Genomic DNA, 22,336 nt, shown 5'->3' on the forward strand with positions numbered 1-22,336 from the left:
TGAAACAAATTAACATTCAAGAATTAACCATTTTACTAACTGTTATCAAATTGAAATGAATGGATCGTTTATATTTTTGCATTTCCCTGTTTTCAGCGTTACCACTTACTGTTGATATGAAACAGAATAATTTTTTCTGATACTATTGATGGAAACGTTTTTTACAGTTACGTAATTTCGGTAATAAAAGACGCTCTCAATCACCATTTCATGTTGTTATAGTGCATCATTAGCTGTCAAACCAAAAAATTAGCTGTCAAACCAAAAAATTTGTTATTATACATTTCTTTGAAAACATCAAAACTTCTCCCTCCTATTCCTCGTTTATCCGTGGTGCAATTACAGATTTTTCATTTTTTTGCTATTTCCTTAACGGAAGTAATTCAAAAATTTATTTCGAAGTACCCATGACGTGCATGTGAATGGTTAATTAATCTGTTCATCCCCCAGATTACAGTTTCAACGTGCGTTCATTTTTCACGTGAATAATCCTTATTTGTTTTACACAGGATTATGCTTGAATTTTGGCCGGGTTCACACCCTACTGCCGGGCATGAGTCAGGCACATGCATTCACACCAGCCGTGCTAGTCACCTGTTATGTCCATGGTGTGGATGCTTCTATAGAAATGCATTAACACGTTGAGTGCATCACGAAACACCAGGGTTGCCGGATGGCCAAAAAACGGCCAAGTCCGCGGACAAAAATGTCTTATAATTCACTAGATACGAGTAAATTTGTAGGTTCGGGGCACAAACTAAATTTTTATTTTATCCGTACTTCTCAAAATTTAATAAGGAATTACCGTCATTATAAATTTTTGCCGAACGACGCAATTAAATAAACTAAGTCGCGAATTTAGTCCGGAAAAAAGACCCTCCGACCTACAGGTGGGTTGTCCCGCACTCAACCCGTTGAAGAACAATGGACTGGACCGTGACCGGTGTATGCCTCACACGTAGCCGGCGGTATGGTGTGAACCCGGCCTTAATCCATGAGTTGCATCCTATTTTCTAACCAATTATTTCACGTTCTTTGTACAGAATATCGCTCAGTGAACATCTCCAACCATGATTTGTATCATACATTACGCCTAATCCTCTCGTGATTTCCAACAGGATTCTGTTACCTCTCCTCAAACCTTGAGCTCGTCTTCGTCTGTTCACGACAACCTCGTCTGTAAAGTCTCAACCCTTGAAAACCCGCACGACTTCAAAGCTCCAATCACCACTGAAAGTCCGCCTGTTAATAAAGCTTCACCTTCGTTCGTCCTAGAAACAGAAAGCTTGCCTGAACCTGAATCTCAAGCCATCGCGAAATATAAACGTTTTCCAGAAAATTCAAATTTGTTCGCCTCGCAAATAGAAAATTTTTCTGACCCTGTATTCCCAATTAATGAGATAGTACAGCCAATACCCAGGCACGAAAAATTTTATTACTCCGGAAGCCCTCCAACTACTGAACATCGAATTCCATCCCAATCTTTACAGTCAGATGACAATTCAACCTTGTTTAAATCAAACGCTGATCAAGATACATCGGAATTTCAGATTAAATGGCAAACTTTATCTGTAAACGACAATTTATTAACATCTCAGGATCATCATTCCACAAAGAAATATTCTTCTACCGAAAATGGGAACTTAGGATTTTCAAAAGGAGCAATAGGAAGAAAGTGGGACACAAGATATCAATCAACCAGTTGGACAAAATTTTCCCGTGAATGTGACTCCCCAGTTCGTGTAGAATCTCTCCAAAAAACGCACAATGATTCCGAGAAAACTTTCATCGCTGTTCGAGTCGGTGGAAGCAATCAACAATCAAGCAGCTGTGAAGACAATATCTACAATTCTGTAAAGTCAACAATTGATTCGGGTGAAGGAATAACTCCCCAAACAGATTCTGGAAAAAGTCATGCATTACGCACTAGTGAATCAGTAGAAGAACCAGGCACCAAATTTAACGATAAATTTGAAATTACTGAATCATCGCCTTTAAGTTCAAAAAATGCACAATTGAACAGAAAACCAAATTTTACAGCCCAACTTCCATTAATTTCAATTAGTGGTCCAGATCCGGTAAATGTGCGGCCACTTCTACACAACTCAAGTAAGAAACGCACAAATGCAAATTCCAATATTTTGCTCACGACCAAGTTAAATAATAACAATGAAAGAGTTTGTTATGCTGATCGAAGTTCACGATCCACCGGAAAAAACAATGACTTGTCCCGTACGGAAAAAATCAAAAGGTACCATGACTTTCAAGGAAGAAAAGCAAGCAGTTTTCCAACTTCTTTTCCTTCAGTTCGTCGCAGTGGACTCCGAGTTCATGAAATAGCAGGCTTTGAAAGTGCCACTTCTTCTTTGAAATATACAACATTTTATGATGATAATAAGCACGAGAACAAAAATTTCGATACACTTCGTACCGTAAAAAAACAGCCAAGAATAATTATACATTCGAATAGTGGTGATTTTGAGACTCGCAAGAACAGACATAGCGCGCACATATCTCTGCATGAACTCCCCCAATTTGTTTCTAGCGACGCTCATCATATCAAATCTGAACCTCAAGATGACAAAAATGTTAGTAGGCAACGTCCTACGGGGAGGAAAAGAAACAGGAAACCAACGAACAAATCCCAAATTAAAACTTTTTCGTACAGTTCTTCAGACGAAAATTTACTGGGACATCCGTCGACGCCATCTCACCATGCCCAGGAACGCCATGGAAGACGAAGTTCGAGTGCGTCACAACTCCGAGCCTGCCGGAAATTGAAGAAAGAAAAATGTATTGATGAAAGTCTGACACCAACAAATATCCCTCAAACTCCAATTAGATCAATTGATGAAAAGCCAATCAATCATCACAAAATTTCTCCAACTAATAATAACATAAGTGGTGAAAATCTGATTTCTTCCAATTTGAGACTTAGCCCTGCAAAACATGGAGTCGCGAAGAGTATTCAATCTTCTTACGAATCTAATAACGGAAACACTTTCAACAGTGATGTGTACATCACATGTGCTGAGTCATCAAACGATCCAGTTTTTGGTGACGATTTCTTAAATGCCTTTGAAAGGACCAGGAAGAAGCAAAGGAAAGTTTTATCAAGATCGTCAGCAACCCAAACACTACTAACACACGAGTCTCAATTTGGAAAATCCTCTAGAAAAACACACCCACAAATTGTTCCACCTCCGCCTACTCCTACATCCGACCATCCTCCGCTCATATCGACTATCCGACAACAGGCATTGTTCTGGGCACTAATCAGATCGTCAGATGCAAGTTCGTCTTCTCGGACAGCTTCAACTGAGCATGAACCGGCCACCAATTACGTAGCAAGTTTAGGGAACGAAGCTTTTTCCTTAGTTTCGATTTCGTTAGATTCTGACGAACGCCAGAAGGCTGACATTAGTGGCGAAAATAAACTCAGTTTAGACGGATCCTCACAGTACCCATCATTTAATTCGTCCTTTCTTTCATCTGGTCCGGCTTCTTTTTCTTCGCACCTTTCATCGCCATCTGGCCAGCCCCTAACCTCTTCATCTAATTGGAACTTTTCGGCGTCTCTATCGTCTGATTCAACTTCTCCCTTACCCCCGACGGTGACACAGGATTTGTCACATTCTTCACAAAGCCGAAAACACTCGTTTTTAGATAGGTCAACCTTATCTTCCAAGTCACCGTTAACAGAGCTCAGTTTTTCTCTAGATTTCTTACGAGGAGCTAATTCAACCAATGAGAAAAATCGCCAACTACAGCCGCTAAATTCTGTTCATAAAACCTCATCGGATGTATTCAGGCACGTTGCTGATGATGCCTCATGGCAGAATAAAACTTCGAAGAAGGTTCAGAAAGCCTCAAGATCACTTTCGGGTGGCCCATCTTATGATCCATGTTGCACGTCTCCAGAACAATATGATGAAATTGCTCACCGATTCTCGTGCATTGACCACTTAACTTGCACCTCGTTTGATTCTGCATTTGGTAGACGTAAGTCATATCTCACAAAAAATTCTCAAATCCATTCCAGCTTTCCACCGTGTCACCATTCCAATGCTTTAACAACAGATTTTGTTAATATTGAAGGTAAAGATGATTCCAGTCCGGCTGATCAAGTACTCAAAATGGAAGAAAGGACACTCGAATCTCCTGTTCCAGCCTTCGAGGAGAAGACGACGTCCAATGACTTGATTCTATCTGTGTCCAACTTTGAAGCAGAAATAATTTCGATTGAAAGTGCCACACGTGAACAGTCATTACCACTCGACAGTGAGAGCAATGTTAGTCACAGGAAAAGCTCGTCTTCTATCATAACTTGCATTACAGGACCCACAAATGGTATTGGTTCTAATGAAATAGCAGAAACGGAGCCACAGAAATCTTCAGAGAGCTCAAGTCCCACAGTGACAATCTCTTCCTGCGACGAAGAAGGTGATGAATCTCATGATAGCCTGCATTGCATTGTTACAGGGCCTAGTGAAAATTTCCCTACGAGTGTCAACGATGTGTCTGTGTTTACAGAAACTTTGTCCCCTTCTCAAATATTCCGCATAGGCTACTCAGATTCCCATTTGCGTTCTCCCAGTAGCCTTCAGCCTCGACGTGTTCTCCAAAACGTCGATTCCAGCAATGATGATGTCACAGTGATTAGGTTTAGGGAGGGTAGTGATAAACTAACTCATACATTCCGTTCAAGGTTGTCCTCGTTGTTGAATGTTGTCTGCTTTAGATCGACTACAGAATCTGCGCGGTGTTCACCGCAGAATTTCAACGCTTCTTACCCTAGTCCTGTTAGGTCAAGAGATCGTTTAAGATCTCTGTGTTTGTCCTGTTATGGTAGACAAGATTCAGATTTTTCCGTCCAAGAACATATCAATAGCATAGCCGATGATAAACTATCCTCAATAGAACTTAGTTGCGTGAAAGAGACAGCAAAAAATCGACCATCTCTTGTGGACTCGCAAGATGGTGAACCACCCATCGAGATTTGGTCTGTAAGCTCCAGTAGAGAGTACGACGCATCAAACAAATTCACCAACTTTACATCTGATGATTCATCAAGTCTCGATGTGGTCGATCCATGTCTAAGTGGCCGGTCAGATTCGCCAATAATTGTCCAGACTGATGCAGATTCCCATTTATTGGGAATACCAATACACTCACGACCTGAGAAGACAATGCACAGAAGAAGGAATAGTGGCATTCCCGCAAGCATACCTAAAATCCGATCTTCCTTAGTACTCGAGAAGCCTCTTTCGACCACCGAAAAATTGAAACGCCGTTTTGGCATTAAAACAGACCACGAAGAAACAGCATTACTATCTGAGAGCAATTTCGCATCTATGATAACTGCTTCCGACCTGGAAGAAACCCCACCAATGAGGGGTTCTCGACGACTTAAGGTTTTGGAAACCCACTATGAAAGTCCTCTCGAGAAACTAGAACATCGGGATGCTCCTGACGATGAAGGTGAAGAGACGTCAAGTGTTTCGAGCGATACAGATTCTGAGGAAGGGAATCGAGAAGAAGAAGATGACTATCTTGAGGGTGAACTCGACAAGGATGAAGATGATAGTGATGGTAGTGTCGAAAATGGGCAAGACATACAAAGCAGTGATTCAGATGACGAAGAAGAGTCTTCTGAAACCGACAGTGAATCTTCTATCAGTGAAGGACATCAATTATTACCCGTTAAGCTCAAAAGGGATTCATGTGAAACAGGAGTTCACTTGGCGAAAACCACTGACGTTGTTTGCAGTAAAAAAGATGAGTTTGCTACAAGAAAGACAATGTCATTGCGCAACGGGCGGAATTATCCTCCTAGTCTTAGATTAGACTTGAATCACAACGCGTCGTTGGTTAATAATAAAAAACAGCTTACCAAATCGTTATCAGTTATCAATAGAGCAGACCCCAGTAACAAAACAAGTCCAACCCTTATACTACCTCGGAGTGTTCGCAGTTTATCAACAAGAAAGGTGTTTTGTGGGCCTGTCAAAGTTGACGATACCACGTTTCAACGCGATGGCTCCGGAGTTTCATACCTCTCGGCAGAAGCTGGGCTGAGTGCCAGCAATGAGCTAGAAAGAACCATATTAGGATTAGCTGTCAGTAACAACCAACACACAGCAATTAATTCGAGCCGTGTGGTTACTGAAAGTGAACCTATCACTTTACCGAACGGTCGGGTTATCGTCATCAAAGTGGATGAATCAAGCAACTTTTCTTCCAACGGAAAGGTCGGCGTGGACACCAAAACGCCTCTGTCTGTGCAAATGAAGGAGCAGATGATGCGGCAAGCCACAATTAATTCGTCAATTTTCCCAATTTCAGGTAGGCCTTAGTACACATCAAATGTTCCTATATATTACCTCGATGAAGAGTTTATGAAGAAAAATAAAACATTTAATTAGATAAGTGCTATCGAATTTTGAACGTAATGTGAAGCTGGTCAATTCCTCTTCAAGAGACATTACTACGTTTATGAAAACGTTAATCTTTAACCACTTTATTTTAGTCTACAAAAACTTTTGCTCACAAAGAAATATTTTCCTCGTTTTTGCACAGAATTTTATTCAATTTGCCGTCAATGCAGAAAAACAAGAGGCATATAATCATACGAATATCCCCCAACAAGTGCAATTAACTTCAATCGTTTCATTTTTTCTGTTTTCACGTTGGTTGTTCTTGTTGTCTTAATTTTGATCAAGTCAAGTTTCTTCGTCATTGATCTTACTGTTCGTTGTCTTGACCGTCGACTACAATATATATTTGTATAATGTTTTTCAATTCAAAAATTAATATTTTTGTACATGTTATACTTTTTTCGGATTTTCATTTCATGTCTTTACTTTTTACCACTATTTCTTGCCTCTATTTCTTACCGCTAATTGCCACTTTCTTGCCATTGTTTCTTACCACTAATTGCCACTTTCTTGCCACTTTTTCTTGCCGCTAATTGCCACTTTCTTGCCTCTATTTCTTACCACTAATTGCCTTTTTCTTGCCACTATTTCATACCACTAATTGCCACTTTCTTGCTTCTATTTCTTACCACTAATTGCCACTTTCTTGCTTCTATTTCTTACCACTAATTGCCTTTTTCTTGCCTCTATTTCTTACCACTAATTGCCTTTTTCTTGCCACTATTTCCTACCACTAATTGCCTTTTTCTTGCCTCTATTTCTTACCACTAATTGCCTTTTTCTTGCCACTATTTCCTACCACTAATTGCCACTTTCTTGCCTCTATTTCTTACCACTAATTGCCTTTTTCTTCCCTCTATTTCCTACCACTAATTGCCACTTTCTTGCCTCNCAGCAGGTGGTGGGGCAGCAGGTGGTGGTGGGGCAGCAGGTGGTGGGGCAGCAGGTGGTGGGGCAGCAGGTGGTGGGGCAGCAGAGAGCTTGTTTGCAGGCTTATGCAAAGATTTCTGTTATTTAATTAATCAGTTTTAGTTATCTTTATTGAAGTTAACACTAAATTTCCTTGATTATTATATTCACATTTATTAACGTTATTATATTAATATATATTATTAACTTTAATTCGGATTATGATAATTATTATCATCATAATCTAAAATAGTAATGAAATTCCGCACTAAAATTACACACATGCAACACGCGCAGTTTGGTTCCGCCCTCCTTACAAGGATTGTGTTAATATAAATAATATCAATATAAATAATATAAATAAATAAGATAGATCATTGGATAATAATAAAAATTCAAAATAAAATGAATTAATTTTATTTCATCAAGAAAAAATTTGTATAATAAAATTATTATAAGTCTAAATGAAGGCAGAACCTATATTTATATAAAACCCATATATTTACATTTAAAACTAAATTATATGCTACAACTACGATGGGATTACATGGTTAATATATATGCTCCATATATATTAACCATATTTATATATATATATCCATACCCCATTGATGAGTGGGGGTGTTGGAGGGGGGGTGGGGGGCAGCAGTGTTGCCATACAGTGGGCCACTAATTGGGCCCAGCGAGGGGGGCCAAGGAGACATGATATCGACCCCCAGGATAGGGGGGCGCGGGAGGGGGTTAAATGGGGTGTACTGCGCCTGTCCTGGAAGAAGGAGGACATCTTGACCCCCCGTGACCTACCTTTGCCTCCCCACCCTTTGACCCACTTATGCTTTGACCCACTTTTGCTTTGACCCACTTTTGCTTTGACCCACTTTTGCTTTGACCCACTTTTGCTTTTGGAAAGTATGCTTTAGTAATTGAAAATATGAAAAAAATAGCCAGTTTGACTCCCCCCTTTGACCTACCTTTACCTCCCCCCTCTTTGACCCACATTTGTCTCCCCCTCTTTGACCCACTTTCTCCCCCCCCAAAGACGATATATATATAACCCCCCTACACGACTACCTACGCTCAGAAAAAATACTTGGATTTTGTCCCAAACATGGCCGCACTTCCCGCTAACCCGGCATGGGGAGGTGTCGGGGGGCCGGTATGGGGTGGGGGGGGATTTAATTTCTTATGCAGGACCCCCCTCCCCCTGGTTTGGTCTCCTCCCTCCTCCCCCTCTTCCCATGTAACATTTGCCTTAATTTGAGTGAAGTGTTGCGTGTACACGCAGCGTTTGTCCTAACACTTTCCATGCGCTAGAAAATTTAAAAATAAATGAATATTAATATAAAATTGATAATTAAATTTAGACACGTCATTATTATTATTATATCTCATATCATCGCTATAATAACAAAATTAATAATAAAATTCAGACACGTTATTAATATATCTTATATTATCGCTCTAGCAGACACATTATCGCTGCGTATGCTCTTTTATATATAGATATATGATTATTATTTTATATTACGTGTATATTCACATTTCTGATGTTTACCGGACATTCTGCCAACCTTGTGTTATTCCTACCGCACCGCGCGGCAACGCTTTAGATACGTTATCATTACGAACTATTAGTTAATATTTTATATTCTTACGTAATGTTATTTTTACGGAACCACCCTTGATATATTCCTACATATTCTTATTCTTACGGAACCACCGATGAAATAGTCTTACGTAATTTTATTCCTACGTACATTCTTACGTAATCTTATTCCTACGTATATTCTTACACAATGTTATTCTTACGGAACCACGGATGAAATATTCTTACATAATGTTATTGGTACGTACATTCTTACGTAATCTTATTCCTACGTATATTCTTCTGTAATGTTATTCGTACGCAACCCCCACGACAGGCGGGAGCGTCTGTCTCGCCTGCTGTACAGGGAGAAGGGTCAGGTCTTCGCCCGGCCCGTGTCGTTCGCTGCGCTGCGGCAGCACAAACGTCTCGTCAAGAAGCTGCAGCTGCAGCAGCAACAGCTGCACAGGCAACAGAGGCTCAAACAAATGCAACAGATGCGTCTTCTTTATCACCAGGACTCCAGCGTTAACGTTACCAACGTTGCGAACGTTGATGATGCTAATGTCAACACTGGCAACGTTGAGAACGTTATGAATGCCAAGACTTGCAACGTTGCGAACGTTGAAAACGATGCAAAATCCAAGACTGGCAGCGTTGCGAACGTTGAAAACGTTGCGAATGTCAACACTGACAACGTTATGAACGTCGAAAATGTTGCTAATTCCGACCCCCGCAACTTTGCTAACGTAGAAAACGTTACTAATGCCAACGATGCAAACGTTGCAAACGTAGAAAATTTTGTAAGTGGTGGAAATGACGCAAACGTTGTGGGAGTTACAAACGTTACAAAATTCGTCAATGTTCACGCAGTCCCAAACGTTGGAAGTGGTGCAAACGTTAGTGAAGTTGGTGACGTTAGTAGAGTTTCTGACAAAAATTCTCCGAAGGTCGAACGCTGTCCAACGCTGCAAGCCAACGCTGAAAATGCTGGACCAAAATCAACAGTTTTACCTGACGATGGTGCAATAGCCGATGTGGGAGATCGTGTTGTGAAGTCAACACATGCAATTACGAGACCTAATTCAACTACGTGCAAATCTGACTATGATTCGTCGGAATCAACAGCGAATTCAACAGACGAAAATGTTTCTTCAGAGACAAAAACAGGGATAATGGAACCTTCCCGATTGCTTGTTGATGCTCCTTCTTCCTCTTTGTCTGTTGATAGCCCCATGGCAGCCTCTGAACCTTCCCCGGATCCTTCCCCATCTCCTGTTCCTCCTCCTGCAATGTCCCCACAGTTGAAGCCACAGGAAATTTCCCCAGCACTTTCCCCACGAAAGAAGGTTGAAAAAACTTCCCCCATGGGTTCCCCACGCTTGAAGCTGGTAGAAATCCCCCCCGCCGCGGCCACCCCTAGCCCCAAAGCCCGGTCCCCAAGCGTGGGGCAAGCGTGCGCTCTTCCCCTACTTGTTCTACCCAAGTTCTCCGGTTTCCCCGCCTCCCCACCATCCCCCACTGACCCCTACTCTAAACTCCCCTCGTTTATATACAAGTACCATTTTCCTGACCCCCCTCTGCCCCCCGAACACCTGAGGGTGAGGGAACCCCCACCCGAGGAGGGGGCGCGACAGAAGGTTCTCTGCAAGGTAATTAGCTGAATTTAATTGAATGAATTGAAGCTTGTGAATGAATTCTTAATTAGATGCTTGTTAATTGATTAATGATTTTGCGGTATTTAATCCCCAGTTTTAATATCAGATGTAACCGTCGCTGTGTTTACATCTGATTAGTTTATCTAATGTTAACATATCAAGCTCGAATTAGATAGTTCCTTATCTTATTATCGCATGCAATACGACCGAAGAGACTTATTATTACTATAATGGCAATAATAATTATTATTATTATCATTATTATTAATATTATTACTATTTTCATTAAATATTAAAAATATATAGATAAATTCCATGCCGTATTAACACGTGTATCTGTGAACCCGCAAGTTTCCGTGTATATTTATCCATGGTACTATTTTCCTGAGCACAATCTACTGAAATGGAAATGTACAGTAAATGAAAACTTGAAAGTGACTGGAAAGCCAAGAAAATTACCAAAAAAAGTTTGTGAATGAATGTAGTTCAATGCATGCAGGATGTTTGTTTAAGGTGACAATGTTTGATTTCAAGCACACCTAAATGGCGAATTGAAAAATAAATAAATTACATATCTACTAATACCCACTGCATATCACCCACTGAGTCATATCAAATTATTTCAATGCCAGTAGTCTAAAAACTTAGAGTTTAAATTTTCATTAACGTAACTTACGGCTTTAATTTTCTTTAACGGTACAAATAAATAAGATTCTAAACACAAAAATTCATTATAGTACAGTTTATCAATAAATACAATAATATATCTTTAGCTATATTATTGAGACTAACAATAATCATTGTCATATCTTTCGATTGTATTAAAAATTCAAATTGAAACAAATTCATTTCGTTATATTAAGAAAAATTTTTCATTATGAAATCATTTCAACTCCAAACGGAGGTAGAACACTGCCACAAATTTTAAAAACTTTGTATTTTAATTAAAAACCTTCTTTTGTATGTGTATTGTTTGCACAAATATTCTCATTAATATAAGAGATTATTTTGATCATATTTCCCGCTTAAAAGAAATATATTCGAACTTTTTAATTTCTGTATGGAGAAAAGGTTCACGGTTTTATCTTTAAACTAATAAGAATATACTTTTTACGCCTGGTTTCCAGATCATCGCCCAGCGTCCTGCTGTCAACCGTACCCAAGTATTTGACGCTGCAGTGAACAGCTTCGATTTTCTTTCGATGAACGACGAAGACTTCGTGTCTCTGAGGCCCGAGGCGCTATCCTTAAGAAGGAGATCGAGTGTCCTAAAAGGGGATAGTAATGTCAGCAAGATTAATGTGAGTGACAGCAACCGGGATGCGAGTGTCAGCAAGAGGGACGCGAGTGACAGCAGCGGTCACACTAGTGTCAGCAAGTCGGAAGCAATTGCCAGCAAGGGCGTTGCCAGTGACTGCGAGGGTGATGAGAAAATGTCAAACGCTCGTAAACTAAACAATAAAGATAATGTCTCTATGGCAGAAACTAAGTCAGGGGCAGGTGAAGAGAGAAGAACTTCAGAAGGTTCCATTTTAGTGTTAGGGGGCACCGCTCTAGCGTCGAGGGACAAGACGCTAGAATCAGGGGACACGGCCCTAGAGTCAGGGGGCACTAGCCTAAAATCAGGGAACACGGCGCTAGAGTCAGAGGGCACGGCTTTGGATCCAGGGGGAACTATTCAAAAGTCATCTTGTACCCCAGCTGGAAATAACATTCTTCTCAGGGACAAAATTTTTTCTGACTCTAATGTACAAAGAAACAAAGTGGCGTTTGTACTTAACCGCCAAGAAAACGGGGAAACCTCTTTTGGAAACAATGCAAACACTCCCGAAAAAGAAGAAATCATTACCGGAAACAGGAAATTCATATTCGGAGGAGATGAAACAGGTACTGGAGCAGGAGAAATCCTTACCAATGCAGAAATCGCTTCGGATGAAGAGATTTCCTCACCAGATTCGTCAGCAGGTGTCAGCCGGCTAGAGGTGGTTCCATCAGACCCGTCAGCTGGTGTCAGCCGGCTAGAGATGGTTCCATCAGACCCGTCAGCTGGTGTCAGATGGCAACCGTCTTTGTTCACCCAGCGCTGCCTTGCAGCTCACAACCTCTATCGCCTGCGACACTCGTCGCCGCCTCTCGTGCTTGATCCCCAGGTCAGCCCCATGCCCCCCATAGCTTTCTATCAATATTCTAATATCTATTGATAGAATAGTTTTCAAGTTGATGAAGTCTACCTTCACTTGGAGTTCTATCCTCCTAATATTAGCTATTCCATGTTGGCTCTAAAATCAGATCATATTTTCTTCATATCGCTGCAAAACCGCACGCTTATTTTGTGTTATAATTCATCTAAGAATTTTATATTCATTTGCTCTGAACCATAACAATCTTTTACTGCATTCAATCGGTCAAAGTAATAAAGATAAACCATAAAAACAAGTTCACTTAATTCTCCATTTGAAATAATGATTCGTTCCTATGCATTATGCATCAGCTCTGCTGGTTGGCCCAGTCGTGGGCCAATGAAGTGGCGCACACGGGGGTGGTCCGGTACCGCGCCCACCCCCGCCTCGGAGAGAACATCCTCTGCAGGACCGACAGGCGCGTTAGGGGTCGGCTGCCACCCCCGCCATCAGGTGGGAAAATTCACGGGAAATGGGCTGCCTCTTATTTTCACGAATGTATAATCCCAGCATGGCCTTACCTCCACACTTACCCCGACTTTACACCCTAATCATAACAAACCAGAGCCAACCTAACCTTATTGGTTGCGGGAATGTTGAAAGAATGAACAAGTGAAGGGGTTGGGCTAGTCATTGGCTACAGAAAGGGCGGAGAGACCGGGGCATTCGTGGACGTAGGACCAGATTAGCTTGAGCCAGTCTCCTGCGAAACCGGTCACATATACGGTAAATCAAGTGCGGTTTTCGGGTCATAAAGCTTACGGCCTTTGTTGTCTCTTGCTGACACTCATTTATACACACAGACTTATACACTAAGCTGCGCGGTCCAGGGTCTAGTGTGGCCACTATACGCGTTGCGCGGCGCCGCTCTGCTTGAAGCGTCAGCCAGCGTACGCGTAAACGCTTTTAGTCTGGCCGTAGCTTTATTAATCCTGAGCAACGCTGGGTCAAGCTGACAGTCTTTTATATTATAGATAATAATCTAATGTAGCTAATGTAAAGTTCATATAGTTTTCATATATTTCATGTAAAGTTCATATAGTTTGATGTGAGTTGATAAGATGGGTGATGTTATAAGTCTCTTTCAGAAATAAGATACAGATAATTAATACTCCGAATGGAAAGGTATTACGAAGGTCAGCTCCATCATCAGTTCCAAATTTCAACCACGGTTATAATCAACACTGATAAATTATTTGATATTCTAGTTTAGTTAATGTAAGTTGAAAGATAGTTGATAAAAATGGGTGATTTGGTGGCCTATTGATTACAGTTGAAAGAACCTAAATCGAAGCAATGAGTTGCGGGTTCGACCTCAGCTTCCTGTTATAGTTTAGGTTATATTCGACGAGGAGGCCGGACGGTTAAGAAAAGCCAGATTGGAGCAGTGAGTTGCGTGTTCGAGACCGCCGTGAAAATTCTGCTGAATCGCTGACAGTCCTGACAGCCTAATGTTAAACACTGACGCCGCTATTCTATTCACCGCAAGCGGGAAAAATTGTGCGATATTTAGAATAGGCATCGGTCTTAATGGCCTAATCTATATCCCTTATTCTATTATGTGCATGACTGCAGGGGAGGAGGTGGCGGCCGCGTGGTACAGCTCGGTGCGCCACTACAAGTTCAGCAGGTGCGACGCTGCACTTGCCGCCTGCGCCGGTAGGTGGCACCCTTAACGCTCGTCCATGGCATTCCAATTAAGCAGTTTGTTATTAATACTTTTTTAATCTTCGAATCTTGGATAATATCGATCCTCAATAAATATCCATTTTGTGCTTCTTACTTTCTATTGATACCCACCTCTTATATCTTGTTTTCTGTTCACGTCACCTTTTCGTACCCTGCTATCTAATTGCCCTTCATTCCTTTCTCTTGCTATCCCCTCATCTTTCGTCCATTTTTCGGGCTGGCTCTCGCTTTTCTCGACCACAACTGATACGAGTCGGATTTGCTATACCGTGGACTGTTGACATTAGAATCTAGAGCCTACGTATCTTCTCAATACAGTTAATTACCCAATCTTCAATGTTCGCCCTTGAGAAGGAACAGTGATTGAAGCAGAACTCCCGTAATAATGAAGCTATTTAATGCTATTACCTGTCTGGCAGTAACGCTGTTGCTATTGAAGCGTTTGATTTTATCTTCCAAATTCGCCTAAGGATACTAGCGTCCTAAGTACAAGTAGCGGCTGATTTTTCGTTTGTGGTTGGAGGTTGTAGCTTGAAAAATAACTAGTGATTAGTTGACGGAGTTACAAACTTTTTTAAAACACGGCCTTTCGTTGGCTTGCAGGACCGTTCAGCCAGATGGTGTGGATGAACACCCGTTTTTTCGGGGTTGGTAGAGCCGTTAACCCTGCTACGGGCAAGACAACCGTGGTAGCTTACTACACCCCACCAGGTCAGCAAGTGTGGTGGCTTACTACACCTCACCAGGTCAGCAAGTGTGGTGGCTTACTACACCCCACCAGGTCAGCAAGTCAGTAAGTGTGGATCTTACTACACCCCACCAGGTCAGTAAGTGTGGTGGCTTACTATACCCAATCAGGTCAGCAATTGCATTCCATTCATGGAGGTACTGTCATCATTCATATTTGAGGTGTTTCATTTTCATCTCGGCTCACAGACGACGTTACTGTTAAATTATTTTTACGCCTTTCGATTTCACGCTATCCAAGCGCTGAAAGTTGTCATTTTTCGATTCTCTATCTCATTAAAATCTCATCCGTAAAGATCTAGCTGTCATTGTGTGAATTATATTTCCTCGTTTTCAACGTATCCCTACTGTTTCAACGTATCCCTGCATGATGCCAGCACCATGCATTTTTTAACCAGAGTGGGCACACTTTTCCAATTCTTAAATTTCCATCACAAAAACTACCATTAGCTTCCCACTCGAACAAGTACTCTCATCTCTTCCACTCTGAAAATTACGAGATGCATGTTATTGGCTGGCATTGCCCAACCCCGAAATCACTTTCATGTTTCTTCCCGTGCACAACTACAATGTTCGAAAAAACCGTGAAAAAACGGTCATACTGGCGTTCTAATGACCGATTGCCATGTGAACATAAACCGTTTCGCCGTTCTTCTAAACGTTGTACGGGTTTCTAGTGATAAATTTTTTAAATTGCGGCACATCGTTTAAAAAGTCGGCATGACCGTTTAGGGTGATTTTTTGAACAACTTACTGGCCGGGTAGAGGTGCCTATGAAGGTGTTTAGAATCACTGGTGCCGTAAGCCCTCAGCCACTGCCCAAGCCAGTGTAGTCTTCATGGAGGCTATACCCCAGCATGCGCCTTTCCGTGTCGTGAAGAGGTTACACCCCAGTCGCGTAGCCTATTCATGAAAGCTACACGACTCTCCACCCACAGTATGACCCTCTCCACCCCAGCATCGCCTTTTAGAGTTAAATTTGAGGCCACCGGCTGCACCCTCAAACTTATCACCGTTTCTTCCTCACTACCACCATCAATTTTCAACCATACATGCAAGTAAATCGTGCAGTTCGGGACCAACGTCACTCTTTTCCCCTCTCAAAATGAAGACCTTTTCTTCCTCTCTAACACTATCACTATTCCACTGTGATTCAGGTAGCCAAAGCGGACAACTTGGGGCAAACTGAAAATTGCTCCTCACCCTTCCAATCAAAAACTTACTACCTTTTCCATCTCATAAATACCATGCCCTTTTCACCCCACTTCAGGGAACCAAAGCGGACAGTTTGGGGCTAACGTGAGCCCCCTGAGCACCCGCGCCCTAGCGGCGGAGCTTGTGTCCCAGCAGCACCGTGGCCTGCAGCAGGACAGGGACGCAAGGCTGCGCTCCCGCAGGTCTCTGCGGTCGAGGCTTGCCAGAACAGACGACGAAAGCAACACAAAACATGGAGGTGTGGAATGTTATTAAAGTGTAGCTGCATTGATATAAATTGCATCACTATCTGATGAAAATAATTGAATTTGTGACGATTAGGTCGCAAAAGATGAAATATGTTATTGGGTTTCCATGCAATGTTTGAATTCTTCAAAATGGTTGATTAGCAAACATTCTAAGTGTCGATCACAAGATCGAGGATCTAAAGGTAGAGGATCTATAGTAGGAAATACGACTAAGGAGGCAGACTGACTTAATATGGCTTACGTCATACAAGGTAACAATGGCTAACTCGGAAATACTGATTTTGCTCGGGAATTTACAAATGGAATTACACAAATTTCACAATTACGTAAAGTTCACGATTACACAAATTTCACAATAACACAAATTTCAAAATTACACAAATTTCACAATTACAAAAAAACGTACACAAATTTCACTAAAACATAAATTTCACAATTTCACAAATTTCACAATTACACAAATTTCAGAATTATACAAATGTCACACATGAACAAATTTCACAATTACACAAATTATAGCTATACCTACATAAATTTCACAATTACACAAATTTCACAATTACACAAACTTAACAATTACACAAATTTCACAATTATACAAATTTCATGAGTACACAAATTTCACGAGTACACAAATTTCACAATTACACAAATTTTACAATTACACAAATTTCACAATTGCACAAATTTTACAATCACACAAATTTCACAATTACGCAAATTTCACAATTACACAAATTGCACAAATACACAAATTTCACAATCATATAGATTTCACAGTTACAGAAACTGCACAGTTACGCTAGATTTAACAATTGCACTAAATCAACACCTACACAATTGTCACAATTACACAGATTTACACGAATTTCACAATTATACGAATTTATAATTTTCACAATTATACGAATTTCATAATTACACCAATTTCACAATTTCGCAAATTTCATAATTGCACAAATTTCACTGTCACACAAATTTTGCAATCACACAAATTTCACAATTACACAAATTGCATAATTACACAAATTTCACAATTACACAAAATTCACAATTATGCAAATTTCCCAATTACACACATTTCACAATTTCTCGATTACACACATTTTACAATTTCACACTTTCACAAGTACACGACTTCCATAATTACATAATTTCCACTATAACACAAATTTCACAATTACAAAATTTACACAATCAGGATTCACAAGATCCAGTACACCAATGTACATTTGTATACACTGCAGAGTAAAAGATTATTTTCATCATTTTTTATGAGCAGAAGAGCGTCCCTCAGTCACCCAGAGGCTGACCCCCGACAGCGACCCCCTCTCTGTGGGGGTGGGGGCCCCCGACAGCGTGTGTGGGGGTGGGGGCGCCGTCAAGGTGCGGGGGGTGCTGGGTAGCCAGCGCAGGAACATCGCCGGTATCATGGCTACCAAAATATTCGCAGCACATCTTCTAGGTTTGTTAGAAAACCAGTTTATTTATCTGTTAATAATTAAAAATAATTATAAACTGTTTAAGTTACTAAAATTCGATTTATAAAATATTTATGCAGTCTGAGAATTTGTTTGAGATCAGATAACTCTCAAATTCGTCAGTAAAACAGTTCAATTTAAGCATAGAATTTAAACCTTGGAACCTTGCATTTCAATCTACTAAAACTTTCAACTGTAAAACGTTAAGGGGAGCGTCTACCCTAAAATTTTGGATTTTGGCTCTTCCGGTTTTTAGTCTCATCTTAAAGCTGACATTCTGAACTATCCAACGGTACCAAAACCATCTCTGTTCGTTGATTTATGCGTTCACGACAGATCATGAAAGGTAATGGTGTGGGGGAGTTCTTTAACAAATAGAATAGGAGGAAATTAGCTGCCGAGCACTTTAAATAAAGTGTCTGCTTCAGCTGCAGCTCAGTTACCCGCCTGGCATCGTATGAGGAGGTGTGCATGCAGTCGTTCCTACCATCCTTGACTGTAATCAAGCTGCAGTAACGTTTAGTTTTGTATCCTTGCTTCATTGAGTGCATATTGCGATGCACGCGGGACTTTGTCGCGCTCTACTGAACATTCGCACTTATTGTCACGGCAAACCTATCTCCTCCTAGAGTTTTGAAGCTACAGCGATGAGACATATACCATTCGATTCGTAAATAAAATCTCTAAAATCGATCCGGTCAGTGTTTTCGATTTCGTTAAAGTTAGGATTAAATTTTGCAAAAAGGGGGGGGGGGCGGAGGGGGGAAAATTTGAAATTTTTGGGAAAATCTTGGAAAATCCTTCCCTCCTCCCAAACAAATTCGATATTCAAAAAAAAAATGATCGGCTGGATTTTAGATATGATCGTTACAAATCGAATGACATATGTCTCGATGTTGTAGCACGATATTTGTAGGAGGAGATAGATTTTTAAAGTAACCGATTTTTTCGCCATTTTCTATGAATTTCACGTTTTCTTTCATTTTTTCGAAAATTTGACCTCACCAAAAAGTTCTTATATTTCTGTTTTACATATGTGTACCAAGTTTCAAAACGATCCGTTCGTAAAAGAATAAAATACGTTTAAAAATTACTTTTTAAAGACAACACTTCTAAAGAATCCAGTGTTTCCAATGTTACAGATGTACAATGAATTTTTAATTTTATTTTCATATATTAAAAAATTAATTTTTCAATTTCTTTATTACATAAAATTTTTTTCACAATTATTTATTATGTCAATTGATTCATGTATTGCCTCCAACTTCACACAAGTGTGCAAAATTTCATATCAATTGTACAGGTAAAAGTGTGTCAAATATCAATTATAAGATTTGTAGCTGACGAACATTTTTTTCAGTTTTTTTAATATTAAAAAAAATTTTATTTATAAAAATATTTATTTTGTCATTCGATTCATGCATTGTCTTCAACTTTACGCAAGTGTACAAAATTTCAGATCGATAGGATAAGTAGAAGTGTATTAAATTTCGATTACAAGATTTGTAGCAGACAGACAAACAGACAAACAAGAAGTGAAGTTAAAGTAAAAGTAAAGTGTTGTAAAAAGTTTTCAAAAGAGGGAGACGGTCCCCTAAAACCACACAATTTTTAAGTCGGTAGCCTGAAAATTTGGAAAATTTAAACCTGATTTTTTTTCAACATTAGAACACCCACATCCGGGAGGGTAAAACGAAAAACTTTTGTCCTAGGATATAATTTAATTTATTTTGATTCTCAATCGATTCCACCCTGTCTTGATCATTCCGCGACCTAACACTCACGGTTAACGCACTACTCCCGTGACCAACACCCACGCCTAACGCATTACTCCCGTGACCAACACCCACGCCTAACGCATTACTCCCGTGACCAACACCCACGCCTAACGCATTACTCCCGTGACCAACACCCACGCCTAACGCATTACTCCCGTGACCAACACCCACGCCTAACGCATTACTCCCGTGACCAACACCCACGCCTAACGCATTACTCCCGTGACCAACACCCACGCCTAACGCATTACTCCCGTGACCAACACCCACGCCTAACGNGCTACATCTCCTGCATCTACTGTTACATCTCCTGCATCTCCTGCTACATCTTCCACCGCAGTGGATGTAACAGACACTTTGCAACCATTGAGTGATAACAGCTATTGAAGAAATAATTTATTTGCCTCATGAATACTAGAGGACTTAAAAATTATAGCCTTTCCATTTATATATAATTGTTAGCCAAGAAAGTTAATCTTTTTAATGATAACCATACAACTATTTGTATTCGATGATTATAAACCGTTGAAAATAAGATGTATGGCGCACAATATTGTACACCATACATGTTCTCTAAAGCAATGACTCACCGTTGCCTTAACCAAGTAAATATTAAGCTTCATCAAAAGATCCTATTAAAAATCTTGTCCATTTATGATTATGGGTAGAAAATGCGACATTTTTTACTTATCTTCTTACATAATATGCTCGTTTCATCAACTATATGATGACATTACCGCAGCTTACATTATAATTATTATTGAGAGTTTTAACATCTCCTATCATTTATTGTGACTACATTCATTCACATCTGTCATTTATTGTGTTTTTAATAAATATTCTAATTATTTCATTGTATCACGATATATCATCAATCACGGATATTATCTTAAGAATTTTAAATAATATATCCAATAGCCTTCAAGCGGCCTTAATCAATTTCATTGTATTTTACGTAATGAATAATATTATTATGGATATTAAATGGAGAGAAAATGTATATATCCTGAATAACTGTTCTAATAAAAGTTAATCCATTCATACCTCACAATGTATTGTTACTGTTAGTTTTCGAATTAATTTGTATATACAAAGTTATCAATTATATAGCAAACATTTTATAATTGTCTCATTAGAGACGTTTCTTGCGTTGAATTTATTCATTAAAAGTTTAATATGTTCACATTCGTACGCTTTTAATTTGTTTAAATTCCCTTCACTTTTATTCATCTTCAGTTTAGCGATGTTACCTCATAATAACCTATACGAAAACCGTTAAATCAAAAAATGAATCACGGTTGAAAATCGAGAAAAATGGACAAAATCACCAGTAGAAATGAGAAATATTTATAGCGTTTGGTGTAAAATCATGACATAATAGATAAATAAAGAAACCATTTGTAAATCTAGAAATAACTTTAAAAATTATTAACAGTTTTTCAGCAATGATGACGGAAAACCAAGCCAAGCAAACCAAGCCTGTAAATAATCCAAAAGTATTCACATTTTTTGATGAATCCAAAACCTAATCAATTTCAGAAATGTATAATGCTGATTGATTTAGGGAATCGCTTGGAATATAGCAACTTTGATAAAGGACAGAAACGACAATAAAAAAACGAATGGGTTATATTTTGCAAATAGTGAACCACTTTCTGTCCGGAGCTCGGACTTACCCTTTCCCAGAACTGTACCAGAATGACCTACACATGGGCAAATGAAGTGCATCGCTATTAAGAACATAGATCACTCAATTATCTAAGTCGAATCTCCATCATAGTAATAATAATAGCAGGGTCAGCGTTGATCGCTAATTTAAATTGCTAATAAGTCAGGCCATTAAACCTGCCGCTTATTCTGAAATTTCGGAATATTCATTCTTGTTGCGGTCTCGAGCACGCTACTAACTGCTCCGGTTTACCCTGCTTGACCTCCCTGCAACCTAACCGTGTTTGACCAGAACTAAAACAAGTAGCTGGGATCGAACCCACAACTTAGTGCTCCAATTTCAGTACTCTGAACTGTAACCACTTGACCATCCAACCGCATGGCCAAGAACGTGAATCAGCTGCTCAACTTGATGGTCCCAAAAAAAAAAAAACTCGTATTAATGAATCCGCTCGATATTCTCAATTAATCAAAGCGGTACCTTCTTCCTACAGAGTAACAGGTGCGCTTTCCTGATCGTGACTTGCTGACGCTCGCCGCTGTAATCGAGGTTGTTCCGATTTATTTATGAACGTTTACAGTTTATGAGTGGTTTCGATTTTAATGTGTCATAAATTTTGATTAACATAGGACGCTTCATACACGAATTCCACCCTGTAGACTTTTTGAAGCAGAACAGCAACCTCGCTCCGCCGAGACAACCGCTAAGCCCCGACTGATCGAGAATTGTTCCCGCTAGCG

General features: G+C 39.9%; 1 protein-coding gene across 1 annotated transcript; it reads left to right on the forward strand.

The window, feature by feature from the left end:
- Nucleotides 1–5,354: 5,354 nt before the first annotated feature.
- On the forward strand, nt 5,355–22,314 carry LOC125179410. Its single transcript, XM_047885208.1, has 10 exons — nt 5,355–5,664; nt 6,142–6,307; nt 9,269–10,583; nt 11,717–12,739; nt 13,081–13,222; nt 14,345–14,428; nt 15,062–15,169; nt 16,476–16,658; nt 17,951–18,133; nt 22,226–22,314. Exons 1-10 carry the CDS (start codon nt 5,355–5,357, stop codon nt 22,312–22,314), a joined length of 3,603 nt encoding a protein of 1,200 aa, XP_047741164.1.
- The last annotated feature ends 22 nt before the right edge of the window (nt 22,315–22,336 follow it).

Source organism: Hyalella azteca, unplaced genomic scaffold (assembly GCF_000764305.2).
Source record: "Hyalella azteca isolate HAZT.00-mixed unplaced genomic scaffold, Hazt_2.0.2 contig17306, whole genome shotgun sequence".
NCBI lineage: Eukaryota > Metazoa > Arthropoda > Malacostraca > Amphipoda > Hyalellidae > Hyalella > Hyalella azteca.

Coding starts and splice junctions, on each gene's coding strand:
- LOC125179410 (XM_047885208.1), top strand. CDS start 5,355: ATGATAACTGCTTCCGACCTGGAAGAAACCCCACCAATGAGGGGTTCT. Junction 10,584..11,716: donor GACAGAAGGTTCTCTGCAAG/GTAATTAGCTGA, acceptor CCTGGTTTCCAG/ATCATCGCCCAGCGTCCTGC. Junction 12,740..13,080: donor CTCTCGTGCTTGATCCCCAG/GTCAGCCCCATG, acceptor ATTATGCATCAG/CTCTGCTGGTTGGCCCAGTC.